General features: G+C 40.5%; 1 protein-coding gene across 3 annotated transcripts; it reads left to right on the forward strand.

Moving 5' to 3' along the window:
* The first annotated feature begins 1,873 nt into the window (after nt 1-1,873).
* Nucleotides 1,874-22,500, forward strand: larp4aa (La ribonucleoprotein 4Aa). 3 transcript variants are annotated; one of them, XM_084721241.1, is made up of 17 exons: nt 1,874-2,454; nt 5,957-6,074; nt 6,675-6,833; nt 9,917-10,001; nt 10,117-10,253; nt 11,410-11,513; nt 11,629-11,739; nt 11,829-11,882; nt 11,967-12,176; nt 13,583-13,686; nt 13,904-13,945; nt 16,745-16,990; nt 17,070-17,124; nt 17,219-17,377; nt 17,492-17,631; nt 18,651-18,861; nt 19,927-22,500. In XM_084721241.1, exons 1-17 carry the CDS (start codon nt 2,338-2,340, stop codon nt 20,317-20,319), a joined length of 2,445 nt encoding a protein of 814 aa, XP_084577367.1. In that variant the 5' UTR covers nt 1,874-2,337; the 3' UTR covers nt 20,320-22,500. The 3 variants fall into 3 exon arrangements, with proteins under 3 accessions (XP_084577367.1, XP_084577368.1, XP_084577369.1); XM_084721242.1 differs by having other exon boundaries at nt 1,875-2,454; nt 9,920-10,001; XM_084721243.1 differs by lacking the exon at nt 13,904-13,945 and having other exon boundaries at nt 1,875-2,454.
* Nucleotides 22,501-23,056: the final 556 nt, after the last annotated feature.

Here is a 23,056-nt window from a genome sequence, read left to right on the forward strand (position 1 = left end):
TTAATTAAAATATTATAAATTTTTCTGTTAAATTCTTGGAGAACACAGGGGTCTGGGGATCCCTCCATTACTAAAGATGTTGATACAGTACTCTCAAATAGAGGTCTGATTTTGAACATGCTGCTGTGATTTACATAAAAGCTGGAAGCTTTCAGGATATACTGATCCATCTTTTTGTATCTACTGTATGTACCCAATGACACAACTGCAGTTGTGGGCAGGGAAAGGAGCCAGTCTGACATCTCTCTTGTACTTATTTCCTTTAAAAATTTCCCACAGACATCTTTTATGACATCTTAAAATAATCTACTATGAATAAGTTTGTGTCTGATATGGTTTTCCCACAAAAAAGTTGTATAAACGAGCTGTAATGTCACAAAATAATGGTTGTAGCTGTCTTTAGTCACAATAAGCAAAACACCTTTTTGAGATGGGGTTGGGGGGGCTTTCATGTACTTATCAGTGGGAAAATTAACTCAAAATTGCCTGCTGGTAAAGAGAAGATTGCATGTGGAAAACTGAGTGTTCTGAGTCAAACATATAAATAGCATCACAGCAAGATGTTCAGAAGTTTCAGATGAATTTAACTTAAACCGAGCTTATGGTGTGTTTTGTTAAGAGCCTGACTGTAAAAACTGTCACCAAATTACAAATGAAATAAGTCCATGAATATTCTTAGTCGGGATGTCTGGAAGGCAATAAATTCACGGTAATTCACCATTTACAAACATGTTTTTTTTTTATTTAAATGGATAATAAGCAGTGGAGCCTTGTTTATCTACTTCACTGATAATCCAATAAGGTATTTGTCACTGTAATACTGTGTGACCTGCCTTTGAACTGCCTTTTTGGGTTAATTCAAGTGTTTTCAGTGGCTTATCGTCTGTTCTTGATTGCATCTCAAGTCAGGCAAAAAAAGTGATTACATCACAGCTCTTCTTTTTCTTTGGAGACCATCCATTAAACCTGCTGTTACTAGTGACTTAACACCCCTTATGGGCACTACCATGATAGCAGTGTATTAACTTAAACTGAAAATACCTGTTCCTCTATGAAAGTGAGTGCAGGTAGCTGCTACAACAAGGCACACAAATAAACAATCTGAGGCATGTTTATACAAACACTAGGACCTGACCAATACTGGCTTTTTTAAAGGCCTATGCTGATACCAGTATTAGGGAGGAAAAATATTCCAGTATCTATATAACTACAGATATACAAAATCCAAAATGATATTAGTGTACTGAAACACTAAACTTTCACTAGTATTTTTTAAAAATTATAACAATAACTTAATATTATAATTATTTATGAACAATCTACATTGCGTTCTATGAAAAACAAAAATCAACATATATGCCAACACTAATATAGACCAATACAGGTGTGCTTGGCCAATATCAGGCCGATAATATCAGCTGACTGAAATATCTGTCTAGCTCTCATAAATACCCTAAATACATTACACAAATTAATAAAAAAAAAAAAAACAGCAGTATAAAAATTGATTTCTTACAAATAACTTGTATATATATTGGAATCAGGACATTGAACAAAGGTTTGCATTTTTGTTCTTCTTTCAAACCGTGTTTGCATATCATCCTCTGGTGGTGCTGTAATGGTGTATTGTATGCCTAGAGGCTGGCTTGAATTCCACCTCATATGACTCCGCCTTGGAATAAAAGTAGATGGAATTGGCTTTTAATCATTCTAACAGCTATAACATACAACAAATCTGCATATATGTACTCCTGATCCTCGGCAGATAAATACTTTAATAAAGACTTCATTGCACTAAAAAGTACAGTATAAAACTACAATGTGTGTATCCGGAAAAGGAAAAGGAAATGGTTTGTTCAGAGGTCACCGAGTCCTCGCGGTGGCAGCCGGGACGTCGGCGGACTGTGTGCCTGCGCTGAGGAAGGGTGCGTGTCCCCAGTGTCCGCTCCGGTCGCCCGGTTAGGAATGCGCCTCACGAACCCGGTGTGTGCTGTAATATCTGCTGAAACGCCAGCGAGGACTGTGGTGTGAGAAGAGTCATGGTTTGGCATCGCTTATACCACTAGTATCTCAGCGTGCGAGTTTGATTCATTGAGCTAGCTGGCGTTAGCCCGCTTCGTTGATTCATAGCACGCTAGGTCGTTAGCACACCTGCTAGCCGGCTAGCTAGCTCATAAGCTAGCTTCAGTGTGCTGCTGCTGGCCAATCCAGTCGAGCAGGAGAGAACCAGACTGACTGCTGCTGAAGCCAGCCGCTGTTTCGGGAAGAGGAGGAGGTGGTGGTGGCAGGCGGGGGCCGGGAGAACGCGACGGGGTGGAAGTGAGTCAGGAGCGGCTGATGAGTTCAGACCAGAGCGGAGAGCCGCCGCTGCTGCAGGAGGAGGCTGATCCCGGACCGAAGACCGGTGGGAAGGACGAGGCTCTGCTGGGGAGCGAGGGAGGGTCAGGCGGCATGGTGAGTGAGGCCTTCTTTAGCTAGCTAAGCTAGGTTAGCTCATTGGAGACCTGTTAGCACAGTACGCCCCCCTTCTGCGTGATGGGCGATATTCATTAGGCAACAGCTAAAATTAACACAAACAAGACATATAATAAGCCACCGAGTTTAACCCCGGCTTTGACTTTGTGACTATTTGCGTAATCCTTCTTTGGTAGCGTTTAATCGCAAGGTGATGTTGATTATCAGGCGAAAACAGCCTCAGACACCGCACATATGGCAGCATTTGCACGACTAGTAGTGAACTTGCAGCCGGTACAGGTAGGTAATTTAACACACTTATCGTTAGCCAGATCTCCAGTGCTGCAGCCCCTTCGCACAGCGCGCTAACGCTAGCTTAGCCACTGTATCAACCAAGCTCATTAAGTAGTTTGCTGAGTAATCATTAGCCTTTAAGTTAAGTTATGACACAGGTCCAGAATGAAGGCAGTGCTATTTGACTCAGAGAGATACTGATTGATGTGTTTTCAATGTGTAGGTGATCGATGCTTCGACTATTAACCGCAGGATAACCGTCCCTGCAGTAACGTTATCTGTTAGCTAATCGCGCTGCTAGCTAACTGAGCTAGCGCAGTGACATGCGTTGCAAATACCTGCTGGCCTGTGCTGCGCAGCGCAGTCAGCTGACATTACTTGGCTTGCTACGGCCTGTAACACAGAAGCATGCATTGTAACCATGTGTCAAGTTGCACGGCACTTAAATGTCCAGGCTTTTCTTCTGAATGACACCGAGGCCTAGCCGCCTGACACATTCATTCTTGTCTAATTGGTGGCCAAGAGTGTCTGGAGGCATATTGTGACTGGCAGCTGTACTTGTCAGGCCGAGTGCTTTTTGCAAACAGTGGGTGGATCTTATAGCAGGTGGCAAGTAACAATGGCAGAAGAAGAAGCTGGCAATTTTGACAGTTAGTGACATTTCAGAGTTAGTGTACAGCTGTCATCTAATCCTCTGTAGATAAAAGCACATGGTTCACATGATGGTTCACATCAAGTTCACATCAGTGTATCTGTATGCCTTAATATGTACAGTATGTGATCTATTCTTGGCCACGGATCTTTGCAGGGTCAGGAGTTCTGCTGCCAGTTCACAGCCCGTTTGATACAGAGAGCAGGATGCAATCCCTGGATAATGTGTATCAAAAGTATAAATATTTGATGAAAGTTACACAAAGTCTTCTTAACGTTATGTTCGTTCATTCTTTTACCCATGTCTATCAACATTTATTACTACTTAGTCAGTGACTCTGTTTACATGGACAAAATATTAATTTTTCTTTGCCTATATCTGAAAAAGACAATATTTCTACTGGGATGTTTACATGGCTAATTAAAGTGAATATTTGTATTCCTGTCCACATACATATATATACATTTTAGTGGCAATGATTAATAGATTTGTTAACTTCTAAGTTAATTGCCAACTATTTTGATAATCCATTATCAGTAAGAGTCATTTTTTATGAAAGCTTTGTAGTTATTACTTTCTGTTTTTTTAAGTCTTCCATGACAGCAAACTGAATATCTGTTTGTGGACAAAATAAGGAAGGATGAGGATGTCACCTTGGACATTGGAAATCAACAGTTTTCACCATTGTCTGACATTTTATGGACCAAACAACTAAATGATTAATTGAGAAAATGTTTGACTTGAGAATTTTTGAGATTAATCAGCAGTTGCAGCTCTAGTACATGCTATTACAGGTTATGGAAAAGTGGAGCCATTTGGGCCATTTTGCTTCTTTGTGTTCAAATAGTATTTTTTCTAATTTTTCCTCTGACCATGCAAACACAGTCTCCCTCTTGCAATTATTCAACCACGGTCTTACAAAGCTTGGCTTTGAGATATTTGCAAGTATTGAACTTGAGATAAAAGTCATAATATTTAAAAGTAGGAATGTTTCTTAACCTGACTAGAAATGTGGGCTTGGATTTTGTGCATGCATCTCAAGACTTGCAAATTGTGGTTAAAAATCCAGTTGAAATACATTCTGACTGTGCTGGCACATGCCCAGAGAATGATCCTTAAACCAGAATATTACAAACATATTCCACAGGTCTTAATCAGAAAATGCTCAATTCAAGGCTGTCAAGATAGAATATGTTTACATGACCTGTATCAAATTCAGAGTATTGTCATGTTCTGAATAATGGTTGGAATTTTTGTGAGCATCTAAATGTAGTCATTGTGGTTACACACATCTCTTACAGTCACTCCCCTCCTTGAGGTTAACAGGGTAATAGCCTCTTTTGTCGACAGGGGATCATGTGGCCCACTGTGGCACATTGCATTGTACTTCTCTGGTTTCCTATTAGATGGCATGGAGGCCCAGTGGTATGCAGGTGTTCCTACCATCGTGAGATTGCACCAGGTGATTTCAGTTAGAGGCCTCCCAATATAAGGTTAAAGTAATTAGAGAAATCAGCCGGTGTAGTGATGGTTGGCTATAATGGCATAATGGTATGCTCTGAGTGCTCCATGGAACCTCAGTTTGATTCCTTATTAAATCTGCAAGGTTTTTTGTTATTGCTTCAGGTTTTTGTATGTATCATGATGCTTTTGTGATGGCAGGATGTGCCTTTACACGAGCAGTAGAGATATGTTTATCCAAGCAACAAAAGGTACATTTTAATTAGTTTTTAACAAACACTCAATATTTAAAGAAGATGCATTTGCAGAATTGATTCATATGTTTCAGCCTGCAAAACTAAATTGTTAGATAGTTAATTTGTTAGTCAAAATTGTTTCTTTATATTTTCTGTACTGTTTTGAAGTATTTTGTTTGCCTGTTGAGCAGCTGATGTTTTATCGCTTGTTGTTTTATATTTTCCAAGTCCAATGCCATAATTAAATCAAGTTATCATGTTTCCCCAAAGATTTCCACCTTGATGGTCATAGATATCCTAAGGCCATTGGATCTTACACTTAACAGCTATTAGGTTTATTTAATGTATTAAAGATGTTTGGTGCTTACTGCTCAGTGCTCAATATTTGATATAAAAAATTTAACCCCCTGTTTGTGTTTTTAAATAAATCAATGCTAATGATTTGACTGGATAAGTGCAAAACATATGGTGTACTGTTGTGTTAAAATCTGTTCAGTTGCCTACAAATTTGTTAAGGCAGCTCAGATTTTTGAAAATACTCATTAGTCCTGACAGAGGTCTGGGAGTGTGTCAGATGCCTAGCAAAGATTAGATGGAAAGTCTGAGGTGAATCACTGAGAATATTAAATGCAGACTCGGTGTCGGTCTAAGTTGTAGATGAAGCACATCAGTCACATATGTTTGATTGTAAACAAATTCAGCAGACTAATGTGGATAATCAATGGCTTTATATGCAAATTGTTGTCTGGGTTTTTTTTGCCTGTGTAAAATGTTTGCTTTACCTGAAACATAAACATCATTCTGCTTTTAATGTTGCTATGACTTGAACATTCCTCATCCTGCTGTTTCTGCTTTGAAGGTCACCTCTAAGGGCGCCGGTTTGAACCCAAATGCCAAGGTGTGGCAGGAGATGCCTGTGGCCTCCAGCGAGGCTGTTACCAACAGCCCTCATTGGCCCCCCTCAGACATCAGTGAGGGTGAGATACACCAACATCAGCTTCATTAAGTATCCATCAGAAAACTCGGAACTGTTTTTATTTGAATTTACAGAGCTGTAAAGAGACAGTTCACCCCAAAATCAAAAATACATATTTCCCTGGCCTGTAGTGCTGTACATCCATCTAGTTTTGGTGTGAGTTACTAAATTTTGGAGACATTGGCCATAGAGATGTCAGACATCTGTAATCTAGACGAATAAATAGCCCTACAGGCCAAGGGAAATATCTGTTTTTGATTTTGGGGTGAATTGTCCCTTAAAGTGTGACAAAACTGTATTTCTTGGCAAAACTGGTCTGGACTGGTGTGTTGATTTAAAAAATATTGACTTTTTTTTCTAGTCAGCACCAAATATAACACTTAATATTTGTGATCAAACTAAATTAAAGTTCTCACTTTTTTTTTTTAGTTTCTTTTAAACCCTTTTTTGACAACATCTGCATACAGCTTAGTGTTATTGACCTCACACAGTATTAAACCGAACACTGGTACACAAATGGACATTCAGAACTGACAAGTTTAAACAGCACTGAAAATTCTCTGCTGTTGGTTCTGATTGAAACTCTTCACCTTGTCCACAGGTTATTCTGAGCCTTCGTCTGCTGGGTGCAAGCAGTACACTGTGGGATTCACGGCCCTGGATGACAGCAGCTCCACAGCAACAGCTGAGATAGCAGTAAATGGAATGGACCCTCCAGAGTTGGGATTTTCCCCCGCTGAGTCGACCACAGGGACCTCAGGTCAGTCACGTCACATCACATGCAGTCGTCTCCACACCAACCGGGACTACAGCTTAAGATTTGTTCATTTTTATTATATAAACAATAAAGTTTGGTCATAAAAGATTAGAGTCTTTGGTTGAAATGAATGAAAATCTGCAGACTTGAAGCCACATTCCACTTAAAGGGAAAGGTAACCACTTGCATATGGATGTTCAAGCAACAAATTCCTCAGTGTGTTTTATCTTGTCCTGCAGCAAAATCTGTTGTTCTTCCTGAACCCAGTGATGTCACGGTGACATAGCTGGTGTTAAAGACCTACTACAGGCTATTTCAGCTTGGTATTCTAGTCCCCCAGAGGTAGCCAGGGGACATGCTAGATGGGTATCGTTGTTACCCAATGCTATGTTTTGGCCAACAACGTAATGGCTATAGGCTAGATTGTTGATACACAGCAACATGGGTGACAGAGGCTTGAGCACAATGCATCCTGGTACTTGTAGGCACTGCTGGGACGGCTTCCCGAGCAAGGGAGCTCAGTTTTCTTTGTCAAGCACACACTGAGGAATTTATTGCATCAATTGACTACATTTACCATCAACACTGTCCACATGAAAAGTGCTAATTTTTCCCTTTAATTTTTATCTCCCCGGCATAAGTACAGCCACCACAGTGCCAATATACTGTTTTCACAGTCACAGTAGGACTCATTGTTCAATAATACTGGCATGATTTGCATATTACTAGTTATTAAAGGTAATGAAGCAGCCTTCACTCTACAGTTGAGATTGAGTGAAACACAGTTTGTTAGATTGCATGACGTTACTGCCAAGTAATCCTAATAATTAACTGTGTGGTGAGTCTGTCGTATAGATACTGTAGTAACTTGAGCTCAGTGGTGACTTGCGTTCACTGGCATTGTGTACCACAATCCATACAACAGCTCTGCCATAACATTCATCTGTAGTTTATAATGATGAGTTTTTGATCTGTTTTTGTAAATTTAGTTTAAATAATTTAAATTAATTTAGTCATGTTCATTGAGGTCATATTTAGATATTGTGCTGGACTACTTCGTATTGAGAGGTACTTTTAATTTTTTCGTCCTTCCGAATGACACTCATGATGTGCTAGAGAGACACTCCAGTACAGCACCACCACTAACTTTGACCCTAGGCGTTATGGCTGCCTGGTAAGAGTCGATGATTCAAGTCATCACTTGCGAAGGCCCAGAGTTGACTATTTCCTCAGTCACCTCACTTTTAGCTGCCTCATTGTACACAGGGTGCTGCAGGAGCAATGACAGGGCAGACTGTAAACTTCACAAAAGTCCAGGGCAGCATGACTCGTGTCTGTTGGCTGCTGCATTGCAGACTGTCAATGAAGTCACCCAAACTACCAGATGCTGGTACAACCTACTCTTCTGCTCTCCAGTGTGACCTCACTGGACTCTTCCCAAGTCAGACCCGGTGATGAGATCAAAATGCGCATAGAGGGGAAACCAGGGAGTGGAATAACTGGCTTTGGTTCTCTCTTTCTCTTGGTCATCTTTTCCTTTTTCTTTTTTTTCTCTCTATCCTTCCGTTCTGAGGTCAGGTGCTACACTCTCTTCCCAATGAGCGTTCAGATTATGAGATCTGAGGGTCAGCGACTCATGAGAAGATCAGTCCATGTCAATCATGCTGCGATACAGACAATATCTCATGGAGGGCATTGAAATGGTAGCCAGTGTGTCTCACATGGGCATCATCGGCTCTTCCAAACACCATCACTAACAGTGACTTCAGCGATCGGGCTGCCCCCTAAAAGTCGACAATTTGAGTCATCGGTTGAGAAGACGCAGGGTTGACTCGTGTTTTGTCAGCTGGATCACTTCACTTTTTTTAGCTGCGTCACTGTACACAGAGTAATGCAGGACCAATGGCATTGCAGGCTGTAAACGGTACAGGACAGCACAACTTGTGTCTGTTGGCTGCTCAGACTATCAGACTGTCAGTGACTGCTCAGACTGTCAATGACGCAGACGTCCGGACAAACTAGTCTGCTGCTTTCCAGTGTGACCTCCAGTCAGGCGAAGTCTGTTTTCACATTACAGGTGATTGAAGTCGTATAAACCAGTATTCAGTGTCCTGAGTTTGTTGCACCATAGAAACATCTGTAATTAACCGCCCAGCCAAATCTGAATCGTTAAAAAAATCAAACCAGGTCTTCTCATCACTTGCACTGCTAACACTAAATATGCTAAATGTGCTAATGTTCTCTACCTTATGTAGTGTCAGAACGTACAGCTCTAGTGTTTCATTGGGCCATGATCTCAGGTACACCCAAAAAATCTCATAAAATCTTGTAATTCCACAATTCTGTGCTCCAAAGTTCAGTCTTTTCACATGTTTTCAGCTATTATTTTCTAACATGCATAATGTCTTTAGAAACAAATCTCTGATTTCCTTTTACAAAGACAAGAACAAAGGCATTAAAACGTGGATCATGCAGGTAAAACATCAGACTCATGTAGGCTGATATAGGAGTTCAGTGTTGGGGTGGCTGCTCTGTAGGTGCACTGAACTGACACTAACTGGGCAGGGGAGTAAAAAATATAAACATATCTATTTTGTATTTGTGGCTAAGGTGTATTGAAGAAAATACATCACTAATGTTAAGTGTTTATAAAATGGAAAATATCTACAGATAAGAAAAGCATGAATCAGTAAACCATAACAGGCACATGACAATCAAATGCCGAGTCTGAGGAAGGCCCCATCAGTGATGAAACGTATGGCTGAATGAACCTCTTTGTGTCAAAGACTCAACATTATGGGCATCATAAAAAAGACTTTATGGCAGAACAGTTGTATTCGATTGTGTTAGACTTTACAGGTGTTTTTTAAAAGGCTACCACACTAGAGAGTAAGACAAAGAAAAGTTTTTAAGATGCACCTCAAACCTTGTGAATCAGACTTTACAGGTTTACTTAATAAAGCAGAGTGCATGTTCACCCTTTTACGGCAGAGGGTTAATCACACGTCAAATGACAGATATAGTGTCAAATGTGGGTGTCACTTGTCACTTTTCTTACCGCTGACATTTTGGTTTTGGGTCCTCAGCAGATTCCAAAACTGAAGAACAGCCGCTCTCCTCTGAGAATCTACGAGAGTCTCTGAAGAAAGAGCTGGAGTTTTATTTCTCTAGGTAAGAGCCAAGCACTCAAACTACCTTTTAATTATGTAGAGTATGGGAAGTAGTAGTAGTTTTTCATTCCCCAAGTGTGGAGAAAGCTAATTTATGTATTTGTCCTGTGATTCAGAGAAAACCTCTCGAAGGATTTATACCTGATGTCCCAGATGGACAGTGACCAGTTTGTCCCTATTTGGACTATAGCCAGCATGGAGGGCATCAAGGTCCTCACCACTGACATGGACCTCATCCTGGATGTGTTGAGATGTAAGTGGAAAGTTTAAGACTGTGTGTGTGTGTGTGTGTGTGTGTGTGTGTGTGTGTGTGTGTGTGTGTGTGTGTGTGTGTGTGTGTGTGTGTGTGTGTGTGTGTTAAATAACAGATTGCTGGATGCAGTCTCAGCCATTTCCAATCACATCATCTCTTTGAAGCCTTCTAAATATTGTGTAGCGTTAATTATTTAACTATTGTGGATTGAGTGTAAGTATAACACAACTTGAAAATCACTACAGAGGTACTTGGGGACCTGTTATGTATATGGTTGAGTTTGTTGAGAAGTTTTTTTAAAAAATGGCATTCTTAAACTCTGCCTATGTAGAAATGAATGGGATGACTTAAGCAATTATTTTCCTTTTCCATTCCTACACAAATTTCTCTCGCACGAGTTTCAAATTAAACCGTGTAGTGTAAACAGCTACTGTGTACATGCATGTCATACTGTCTCCTAATACATTTGTCTTATTAAATCGGGAGTCTAGCAATATTCTCAGTTGACCTACTCAGCCGTTGATAAGTTGCTTGACTCTGAGGTGAATAGCACAAATTGTAAGTCTTTTAACAGTCACCTTAATTTGGGAGATGCTATTCTACAAGGAAGGGATACTCTCTGTCGTTACAGTTAAGTAGCATAAGTTAACCCCAAAATATTCAAGAAACCAGAATAGGGACCCAAATAGTTACCGTTATCTAGCTAACATTAGCTTAGGTCAGTGTTTCTGCAGGTAACATTCATCTGTGGTAATTACTGTTTCACATAACTATGCTGTTAAGCATGCAAGAGAAGACTCAAAGATCAGTAATCGAGAACATTGAGAACTGAAATCAATAAGCAGAATTGTAATCAATCGTTAATCGCTTATGATGTGGCTTTTTTGGTTCAAATATTTACCTGCCAGTGTGATAAATCGTCTTCCAAAATCTACTCGCCAAATGCAAAATCTACCTGCATTTGATGTGTGGCAGGTGTTCATTTTGGACCCTACTGCTTTGTTGTCTCTGTGATCAGTGGTCTCTAAAACATGACCCAAAGAGTCAAGAATTTAGAATGAATTTTGGACAAAATTGAGTGGTCGATCAGTTGGGGCAAGATGATGCAAATGTACCTGTGATGCATCTATATTTAAATACCTTGAATTTCCCTCAGCCTCACCTATGGTACAAGTGGACGAAAAAGGGGAGAAAGTGCGTCCAAATCACAAGCGGTGCATTATCATCCTGAGGGAAGTCCCTGAAACTACACCTGTTGAGGTACAGCTTACTTTTGCAAACATTTTGCAATGATTACTGCCTGTCTTTGTTAGGTATTAGATTGTAGTTCGTATTTACCCAAAGTGTGAAACTATTCTTTGTTTCTGATTCACAGGAAGTGGAGTCACTGTTCAAAAATGACAACTGTCCGAAGGTGATAAGTGTTGAGTTTGCGCACAATAACAACTGGTACATCACATTCCAATCAGACACAGATGCTCAGCAGGTAACCCAAGTCAGACTGCAGTTCGCTTGATATTCACTTGAAATGCTGCACAGTGAATCACTTTATGATTCTCTCATATGTTCCTCCAGGCATACAAGTACTTGAGAGAGGAAGTAAAAACATTTCAGGGAAAACCCATTATGGTGAGTTCACTTAAAACCCCTATGTCAGTGAAGTTGTTTTTAATCATCTTACTCATTTTGCTCATTTCTTTTTCATTCTCACAGGCCAGGATAAAGGCCATCAACACATTCTTTGCGAAGAATGGCTACCGTAGCATGGACAGCAGCCTGTATGCTCAGCAGTCCCAGAGCCAGTCCCAGTACAGCTCTCCGCTCTACATGCAGCATGTCTACCCCCAGCAGCAGTACCCAGTCTACGGCATTGTACCTCCCACCTGGACGCCTTCGCCCACACCGTATTTCGAAACTCCTCTGGTGAGACACACTGCACCTACACTGCAGTGAGACAAGTCACATCACCTCAAACCTACTCTAGAATTCACACCTGATGCAGCTGAAAACATTCACTTCCAGTCAGAGCTGGACAATATGGCTTCTAAATAATATTTATTTTTAGGCTATGGATATCTCAAACATGTAATGATCTTATAAAATAGATTGTTTATACAATGAAAAGGCAGCTTCACAAAGAAATCTCTGGACTCCTCCTAATTCAGACCCAGTGATGACATCAAGATGCGCATAGAGGGAAACCAAGGAGAGGAGTAACTGGCTTTGGTTCTTTCTTTTCTCCTCTTCTTCTTTTTCTTGTCTCCCTCTATCCTTCCCTTCCAAAGTCAGGTGCTTCGCTCTTGTCCCAATGAGCGTTAAGATTATGAGATCTGAGGGTCTAAGACATCCCCTTTTAAGGAAGTTGGGCTTGTACTGTAGGTGCTAGTCTAACGGCTAGCAGCTACAAGTGGGGGGCCTCCCGGATACTTTGCAAAACAGGAAGCCATGGGTTAGAGTAACAAACACGATCAGGTTGACCGTGTTTTCTCACAAACCTCAGCTTCCAGTTGATCTTGATTGTGTGTCATCAGCATTAAATGTGTAAAATGTGATTTACATAGTTACCCTTAAACGCCATAAGTTGTGTGCCAACAGTAGGTGTCCCCAGTATCCAAAAAAAACTGCACAGTTGCTTGTTAGTCACTGTCACCTCTTTTGTTCTGACGTGTGCATTGAGTGAAGTCAAATAAGTAGCAAAATAAACCACTGAACACGCTGGGCTGATGTTAGTGTGACTTTAAGAGCGAACTGTGCGATTCGCCTGTGGCTTCTTCAGGTTTGCTCAGCAGACCCACACGAGCACTCACTGGTGTGATAAATATACGTAGATCACATGACAAATTGTCAGTCATGTCACTTGCATTGTTTTCAGTGTTTAAGCATTTTTCAGAAAGTCAACATGTATCCAAAAAATAGTGCAACAACATAATTGCCAAAATTACACATTTCAAAAACATGGCAACATTCATGCAGAGTTCTACATAAATTATACTAACTCAAATGAATAGGAAGTGCTAAAAATCATTGTAGTGTCAATCAGTGGTATAATCCATGTTTCCATTTCTAATGCCAGCCTTTTTCTCTTGAGATTGTGCTTTGTTTTCTTTGTATAATTACTTCCCTCCTCTCCTCTTGAAATCTGAATTGTCAGAGATAAACAGTAATTTACATAACAATGAATTTGTCATAATATCCAGTTTTTTTTCCTTCCAAACAGTTGGAGTAAACACACACAGCAAATAATACAGTAAATTTGTTTTCAAGCTCTTGTGATTGCTGCCAAATAAATAACTCGTATGAAATTGGATTTGTTTTTTGTTCTTATGCAGGCACCTTTTCCCAACAGTAGCTTCGTGAATGGATTTGGCTCTGCTGGACACTACAAAACTGGTTCCAATTCTCTTAATATCACTCGCCCATTTAACAGAAACCGGTAAGGACTTCTTTTTCCAGGTTCTGTTTATTAATTTGTGTTTCTTTTAGTTTTGACCTAAATCTGGTATTTGCATAGACATATTCTAATTGGATTTTGTTTTACCACTTTGTTTATGTGAACATCAGATCATCTGCTGTTAAAATCTGTCTAAAGATAAAATGTAACCCCTCCAGGGAATTGTTCTTCACTCCCTGTTTTCTTACTGTCCCCACAGTGTCCCCCTCTATTCAAGAAAGAATGTAATAAATGCCTTCAGGTACCACTATTATACTGTACAATAAGCTTCAACGCTACCCTCATCTCTTACCATACTGCAGCAGCCAAATGACTAAATCCATACCAGGCCCATGCCTTCTGCAAGTCAGAGCTGTATAGCCATAATCCTTTTCATCAGTGTGATAAATGTTTGTTGCCAGGTAATGGACATCCTGGATTTGTCATGTCATTTGATAAATGTAGGCTTGCCTACTACATGGCAGCGGCAGCTGCTACTGCTATCTGATTCTGATCTACTGCCTTTTTCCAGTTATGGCCATCTTGGCTCCAAAATATGCTCTTTACATTTGACATTATTACATGTAACAGTTTCTCTACATCACAACTAACCATCCATCCATTTATTTGTTCGTTGTTGTTCTTTGTTTCACTGCTGCTTTCTTTGTCAGTGATTGTATTACCCATATTCCATGTGTTGTTTTATGCTATAACAAAGTAATGCTGACAGTTTGGAGTTGAGTTTAGGTCAGCCAGCTGTCGAGCTTTGATCCGTACGCTTTAAATCTTTCGCCAAGAGATGACAACTTTGCAACTTCGATTATACACTGAAAAAGCAACATCCCAAAGAAATATTGTATTGGACTCTTCCCAAGTCAGACCCGGTGATGAGATCAAGATGCGCATAGAGGGAAACCAGGGAGCGGAGTAACTGGCTTTGGTTCTGGCTTTCTCTTCATCATCTTCTCTCTTCTCTCTCTCTTGTCTTCCTCTTTTTTGTCTCTCTCCTCTTTTTATCTTTCTGTCCTTCTTTCAAAGTCAGGTGCTTGGCTCTCATCCCAATGAGCGTTCAGATTATGAGATCTGAGGGTCAAAGACTCTGAGAAGATCACTCCATGTTAATCACGCAGCTAGACAACATTACCTGTCTCAAAGCATTATTTGTGGTGCATTTAAATATTTGTATCCTTGTCTGGATCTTACATGGGCGTTGTCAGCTCTTCTCAAAGAGTTTATGGTTGGTTGCAGGTTGCAAAACATACAGTATGTTGACATTAGTGTCTCTGCTGCTTCAACCAATCATGAGCACAGATGTAGTCCTGCATGTATTTATCCTGAGGACACAGCATGCTGTCTTATTCCTCCTGCAAACTGGTACCACCAGTGTTTCCTTTGAACTCATTTAATTGCTTCAGCCTCATTACCTGAACATTGTTTATGAATCCCCAGCAAATAGCAGTTTGCTGTTAGCCTGCTTATATAGGCTCACTCCTGTCTGTTTGGATTTCCTTCCCATAACTGCTGTGATTGCAGTGCAGTTTTCTGTATGTAATGGCATTAAGGGCCAAACACAAGCTCTACTTACAAGACCATACTGTGGTTTAACATGTTAGAGTTCACTAAATTGAATACGTACAACTGTAATAGCTGCTGAACATTTGAACATATGACCTTTTTCACAGCAGCCATATTGATATGAAACAGCTGGGTAAACACAGGTGTCACCAATGATGCATATGAAGGTCCCATTCATTTAGCGTGTCATGTCCTTCCAGTGAGCTAACATGCACAATAGTAGCAACGGACACAAATATGTAGAGGCTGCATTGGCCTCTGGATGGTACGTCAACATCGGTACCAATTTGGTCCTGGCAGGACTCTGTGAACAAGTACATGTAAAGAGGGGAGGTGTGGTACATTTGTTTCTCAAACCATTTTAATGAGTCATTTTTATATTCAAGGATTCACAAGCTGCACCAGGGGTCCGTAACATATTTCAGGCCATACCTGATTGATGAAGCGGGGACCCCCTGCTGCATATATTGCATTGAATATTTTCAGATCTCCTCCTGTTTGTGCTTACCTGTAGCTGCTAAATTGTGGATAGTATGTCAGGCTCTTGCCCATTAAGTAACAAAACAAACTGACAGCTAGTGTGCCATCATGGAGAGGTGACCTGCAGTTAGCTAGTAGGTTTGTTATCTCACATAACACACAAGCACAAGAATTCTTGAGTAGCCTTCAGTCAGTGTTATGAAAATGTATTATTATTATTGCAAACAGTCTGATTTTCTTAACTAACAATATGTTTGATTCATGTTGATATATATTTCCAGACATGTTGTCTTATCAAACATTTGGTGGCACTGAGTTTGTTCTTACACAATGTAGATTCTAAACCCTTGAATATAACATGACTCATTGAAATCTGTTGAGAAATAAACATTATAGTGCTCTCTAATCAGAAAAAAATGCAGTACCCCAATTTACATGTGTTCCATAGGTCAGTCTTGCTTGAAGCAAAATGGTGTTGACAGTGATGTATCGCACCAACAAGTTGAAGTGGTCAGTTTGATATCTGCAAACTTACTATCTATGACAGAAGCTCTCTGATTCTGTTTGACCTAAAAGGAACTGAGCCCTTTTATTATCACTGCTAACATCTGTGTTTACTTGACCATTTCATGTCGAAATGGTGGCTGTGAAAAAGGAGTATTGTTCGTTCTACCACATAACAATAATTTAATTTGGCAAAACATAAAGATGACATGTTCATAGAAATAGATTTCAGTATGTCAGAAAGGTTTCTAGTCTCCACAACCTTTCCTGTTGTAGTGAAAGCTGCCTTAAAAGCAGAAAATTGACGATGTTGGAAGAATTTGCTACATGTAAATAGACTTTAAAAAAACACCAGTATGGTCAGTGTGACACTGCTTCCTAGACAAGAATTATTCCCATAAGCAAAAAGCTCTACAGGAAACACTGGTAACCAGTATGTCTAAAGAGTATTTTGAAATTAATGTTGACCCAGCTCATCTTCACCTTTTCTCCCTTGCAATAGAAACCATGTGAAGCCCCAGGTGAGGACAAACGAGGTGACCTCAGCGTCTATAACTCCTGTCCCCTTGGAGAGTCTGACCGGACTACGCAGCCCGCAGCCTCCCGTTCCCGCTCCTGCTGCCGTCGCTGCCAGCACCACTAATCCAGTCCAGACAGCCTCCGACCTGAGCTCAGCGTTCTCACATCTCTCCTCCTCTTCCTCGTCTCTGGACCCCAGCGATGACAGCGGCATGGCAGGACGTGGACGGTAAACCTGTTCTACCCGTCTGTTGTTTGGGCTGCGACTTCATCAGTGACACTTGACTGACCATGTATTTGAATTTTAGACGGAGCACAACCTACAGAGGAACAAGGAGGAGGCGAGAAGACGAACGGATTGCGGTAAATACCAGTTTTCATGTTGACTTAAAGCTTTTAAGTAGCATTTAAAGCATGAAACATCTCATGATCTTTGTTTGTTGGCTGTATTTCTCAGAGGCCGGTACCGCTAGCAGAGGTCAAGGTTTCTCCACCCAAGTTTGACTTGGCTGCTACTAATTTCCCACCTCTTCCTGGCTGCGTGGTCAGCACACAAGGAGAGCCAGTGCTAGAAAACCGAATGTCAGATGTTGTACGCGGTTTGTACAGGGACAAGGTAAGAAGAAATAAAGACTAACAGTTTGTAAATTTCTTGGATAAAATGCATTCACAGTATTCTTGAGAGGTGGACTTCAGAGGTCTAATGCGCATGCTTCTTTGCTTTTTATAGACTGAACAAGCCAATAAAGAAGCCACTGTGAGTTCAGGTTCAGGCCAAGCCCCAGTTGCAGAGGAGACTGTGGCTGCCTCAAGTCCTGCACTGACAACAGCAAAATCTGCTACACAACCACTTGGATCCTCAGCCCCTGGGTATGACTGTCTCAAAAAATACAGTTTTAAAGGTCCAGTGTTTAAGGCCGTTTTCACACCGGTACCAAAAGAAAAAAAAGAAACGTTGCGTTTTAGGTCCGGTTCGTGTTCACATTTAACTTTTAAATACAAACCAAGAGGAGAATGTATTGGCAGAATGTGACAGAAATGGAACATAATATTCATAAGTATGTTTTCATTAGTTTATAATCACCTGCAAATAAGAAATGTTTTTGTTGCCCTAAAGAATGACCCATGTATATCTACAGAGGGTTTAGGTCCTCTTTTAATTGAGTTCCCCATGTTGAAATGCCATTTTTCCACAGTAGATTTGAAAAAAGTTAAGTTGCAATGGGCCAAACATTTGCATTTCCTATGTCTGACCTGTAAAGCTGTAAAGGAACTGAAATGTGTCAAACATGCAATGCATGCATTTTCCCCTCCACCTTAATAGTTCTCACAATCTAAAAAGAAACATTATGTACAAAAGTACAATAAAAAATGCACCTTTATAATCCTAGATTAGAATTGGCTCGTCTTTTAAATAAACACGTTGCCTATAACATCTTTTTTATTTAGATTCTCCTAAATTCCCACTAAGTTTTTAAAATAGGTGACTCATTTCTTAACAACACACATACATACAGACACAAACAATGAATGGTTTAATTATTCCACTAGCAAAATGATTCTTTAATACACAATGTAAGCACCCGTAAACTCAGCAGGTCATGTTTGCCAGTTGTTAAAATAAAATCCCAGTATCCTTTTTGTCCTATTTATAAATGATCAAAGCGCAGGATTGAAATTGTTTAAGAGCCTGATTCAGCCTATGGACTGCAGGTCTGTCCCACACAGTTGGAAGGGGAGACTAAGATGAGGTGTTTGCAGTGTGCAACCTCGCCGTTCGATGCCACTAAATCCTACACACTGGTCCTTTAATCTGGATAGTTGGTACGAGTCAAACACCTGTATTGAACTAGTAACTTAGTAACTCTGAACTCTTTTTGTTCTGACAGTATCACTCGTCAGGAGAAAAGGGTTGAACGGGCAGAGCCCCCAGCTCCAGCTCCAAAAGTGACTCCACGCACACCTGTTCAAACTACCGTGAACCCACCCTCCTCTACACAGCCCGTGCCTAGCTCCAGGCCTCAGCCCTCTGCCGCCTCCACGCCAGCGACACCCAGCACGCCGGCCCCTGCTACAGCCACTATTCCCACCCCTGCACAGGTGAGAATCTGGTTCTTTGTATAATATCAGCCTACATTTGAGCACAGAGGTCTTCCTGATGATGAGATCTTTTGCGCATAGAGGGATGTCAGGTTGTGGACTGACTGGCTTTGGTTCTCTCCCTCCTGCTCTGCCTGTCCCTCTGCCTTTCTGTTTCTGTCTTTTTCTCTCTCTTGGCCCTTTCCGACCAAATGTCCAGAACGTTCACTCCTACCCCAATGAGCGTTAAGATTATGAGATCTGAGGGTTTGACTGGAATCATGAAAGTGAACAAGTGACACAACACTTGTTTTTTGTCCCATTTATCATGAGTTGAAGTAAAGGACTTAGGACTTGTTCAGTGCACACAAAACGTGTAGTTCCCTCAAACTATGTTCCCAAATTTGTTAAAAGGCAAAAGCTGAGTAGGTATGTCATGACTTTTCCCTCCTGGGGAAGAAAAATGACCAAGATTAGCCAAGGTAATCCATCCACCTGTCAGGTGTGGCATGTAGAGGTGCTGGCCATTCTAAAATGTGTAATTTGATCTTGAAAAAAAGATATTTAGTAGGACCCGGACTATGGGTATTTCACATACCAGCCCAACTCTGCTGCTGCGTTTTAAAGTTCCCATGAAACAGGCAGCAGAGTGAATATTACTTAATGCTTATGTATGTCCTTTAAAACAGGCAACTCTTGGATATTGATTAGCTTTTACATTAGCTAATATCGCTGTGCCTTTATGGAGATATTAAGCTGTGCTTTTGTACTGTGAGGCATGTTCCCCAGAAACACTCCACTCTAGTGAATGAGTGTCTTCTCCTTTGCTCTGACAGCGTCATAAGTGACGCTCATTGGATGAAAATTTAGTAACCCTCCAGAAGGCAGGGTTGAGTCACAGTTTTTATTTTTTTTCCTGGAAGAGACGAACTGAAATACTATTTTTAAAAAAAATCTAATTCAACTCACAAAAAAGGAGCAAAAACCAAGGTGTTGTGTTTATATTTTTGTTGAATTTGTAGTAAGGTAGTCTGTGTTACATATTTTAAAATTGTGTATTTTTTTCCCCTGCCTGTCTTGGTTCAGGAGCCCCGTAAGCTCAGCTACGCTGAGGTGTGCCAACGGCCACCCAAGGACCCTCCGCCTGCGGCCGCTGCCCCAGCTTCCTCGGGCACCGCGTCTGGCCAGCCATTACGCGAGTTGCGTGTGAACAAGGCAGAGGAGCCGGGCTCCAGCGGTGGTCCTGGAGACAAGCAAGAGAAAGGCCACGATAAGGAGGGGGGCTGGGAATGCAAAGAGAGCCGACCACCACGTGAACGTGACTCTCAAGGCTACTACCGCAGCAACGGCCCCAGAGGCACCGGGGGCCTCAAGTTTCGGGACCAGAGGCGCCCGCCTCCAGCCCGACGCAGCTCCCCACAGGGAGGCTACAGGCACACTGGCAAAGAGCAGAATATCCCACCAGTATCGCCAAAGTAAAAACTTGATATGAATAGAAAAAAGATGTATGAATATATACATGGAAATATATAATTATATAAAAATGAATAACATAAAAGCAACAACATTATGGTAGCCACCTTCCCCCCTGGAACTTGTCCAAAGAAAAGCTTTTAAAATGACAATAAGACCGGGACATCCAGGACTAATGGGCAAAATGACACCTGAAGAACTTTGATGAGTGATTTGAAAAGGAAACAAAAATCTTTGTTTTGGCCTCCAGCATTATGCTTAAAAGAATTTTAAGTGCGATTTATCTGGAGGACATTTCATTTATGCTCTGCTAGGGAGAGGTGGGATGCTGGGCCGCGTAAAAGGCCCTCTACCTTCTTTTGATTTTAACGAATAGATGTCTGCAAGAACAATATGCACTAAGAAGAAAAGAACATGCATATATGTCATGTACATATACAAAGATATCACTAACACGCAATGAGACATCAGTTTGTTTTTTTTCTTGTGTGCTTAGGTTTGCAAGTATGACTGAAGGGTTGACTGATGTCTGTGTATGCATTGATTGTTAAGCAAAATGATTGAAGTGCTACAGTGTGCTGTTGCACTGATGTAATGAAATGGATGATTTTTTTTTGTTTTCTTTTTTTTTTTTTTTTTTTTTTTACATCAGAGATTCAGAATCATTGTCCTGAAACTGGACAGTGTGGTCTTCTAATGTATATTAATGAAATATGTTCTATGGTGGTATTTTGATCCTGGTTCATAATTGGCTTAAATCGTATCAGTCGGATATCAGAAGCTGTCGCTGTATCGCCGCAGTCAGATGTGTGGTTTTGTTTGAAGCCGAAATCCACTTTGGGGGGTGCTTACTGGCCTGTTAGCCACGGTGAACCTGCTAGCCTGGTCCAAAGTTTTTCATGTTAAGTTTTATCTCTATCTGAAGCCACTCTGATGGGTTCAGAACTTTTGTCATGTTGATAATCAGTCAGGTTCTCTGTTTACATGTTTGTTTGGGTCGTAGGTTGATGTTTTCCAAGAGAGAAGAAACAAGAATAGGTTAAAATGGTCAGATTTGGCTGTTCAGTGCACCTGATGGTTTAGGTGAGGTTTGGCTTTTCTTCATCATCACAGGATATCCAGGTTAAGCTTATATCTGTGAACTGTTCTTAACAATGGCATAGTGTCAAAAATAGACTGAGGAGTGCTGTTAGCTAAAGGATGATAGCTACATAATATTTGGCAGCCAAGTCATGGGTATAAAGAAAATTGGAACATTTTCACGTGCTATGTGCCAGCTGCCTACGATCATAGTGTGCTAGGATATAAAAGTTTTGATTTTTATTGACGAGGTCTGCTAAATAATGTAGTGTTGGGGAAACTTTTGGCCCAGTGAAACTGGATTTTGAAGACGCTGTAGAGGTGTAGTTGCCTATGCTATATTGTAATAACCCTTCACTAGAAATGTGTGTGGGAGAATGTAATTGTTCTAGTACTGAATTTACAGAGGGAGGCTTTTGACAGCAGGTATCCACCAGATTGTTTTGTGCTTTTTAGGGTGAGTTTGCTGGTTTATTTTGTTTTTCTTTGTTGTTGTTTTTTTCTTTCATTTTTTAATTTTTGAAAAACAAACAGGTTGACTTAGAATTTGAAGTTTGACTCACTGTATGTATTGCTTTTTAAATTTATTTATTTTAATTCTGATGCACAACGCTTTTCTCCCAATCTTGGTAGGCTGGTTTCCCCAAAGTTGTGTGAAATCGCATTGGCAAAAAAATAAAATAAAATCACGCATATGACATTTATATACTGTTCGAGATGTCAGCTGAGCGAAAAATACTTGATGCATTGACTTTGGGTTTAGTAATGCAGTAAAAACGAGTAACCAATCACTGGGGCTGTTATTTCTTTTTCATTAATGAGTATGAGCAGCTAGTGGTTTAGTATAATTAAATAAATGCACTAACTTGTTTTTAAAAAGAATCTTACTCATGAGTAATGTGAAATCATTTTAGAAGCATATGGTTGATGACAGGCTTGCAAATACCTACAGGACTTGCCCCTCCCCCCTCCATATGTTTGGGTTATTTTCTGTTAATTTGGGTTGGGGTTGCAAAAAGGAAATATAGTAATGGATCAACCAAGTGTTTGAGACACAATCCTAGAACTGTATGAAATGTCACCAAAAATAAATTATTTTGATTTGGCTTTCCAGTGTCGCATTTCTTTCTGCTAATCTTGTGCTTTGTATGTACATGACGCATCGACAGATGAGTAGGTTGCAGCACTTTACACAAATTAATCAGCAGTGGAGTCTTAAGTAACTTAAGGCATTAGACAAACCCATCCAGGCCTTGTGAATTTAAAGGTAGCTTTAGCTCACTTCTCCACCCCTCACAGGTCCCGTCAAAGTCTCAGGTGTTGGGTGGGGTTTTTCAGCTATTGTGTTAAGTAAAGCTTAGAGCTGGGGTGGGACTCAAATGGTCTCATTTTCAAATGTAAGGTAAGTGTAACTTCTCAGGCTGCCAAATTGCCATTTTTCTGCATTCATGTGTGTTATGTTGCAAGATAAACAGTACCCTAGAGACTTACAGGAATTCAGCAGAAAAATGTGAAGGTCAAATGGTCTGTTATGGGAGATGGAAATGTTTGGTATTTTTGCTTGAAAACTTAATTAAATTTAATTTGAAATTATTTGGTTGTCAAAGTAGGTTGCTAAATGACTAATGGGGAAATAATATTCATCAGACCTAAGTTGCAAAGC

Source organism: Lutjanus erythropterus, chromosome 6, assembly GCF_056507025.1.
Source record: "Lutjanus erythropterus isolate fLutEry1 chromosome 6, fLutEry1.hap2, whole genome shotgun sequence".
Lineage (NCBI taxonomy): Eukaryota > Metazoa > Chordata > Actinopteri > Lutjaniformes > Lutjanidae > Lutjanus > Lutjanus erythropterus.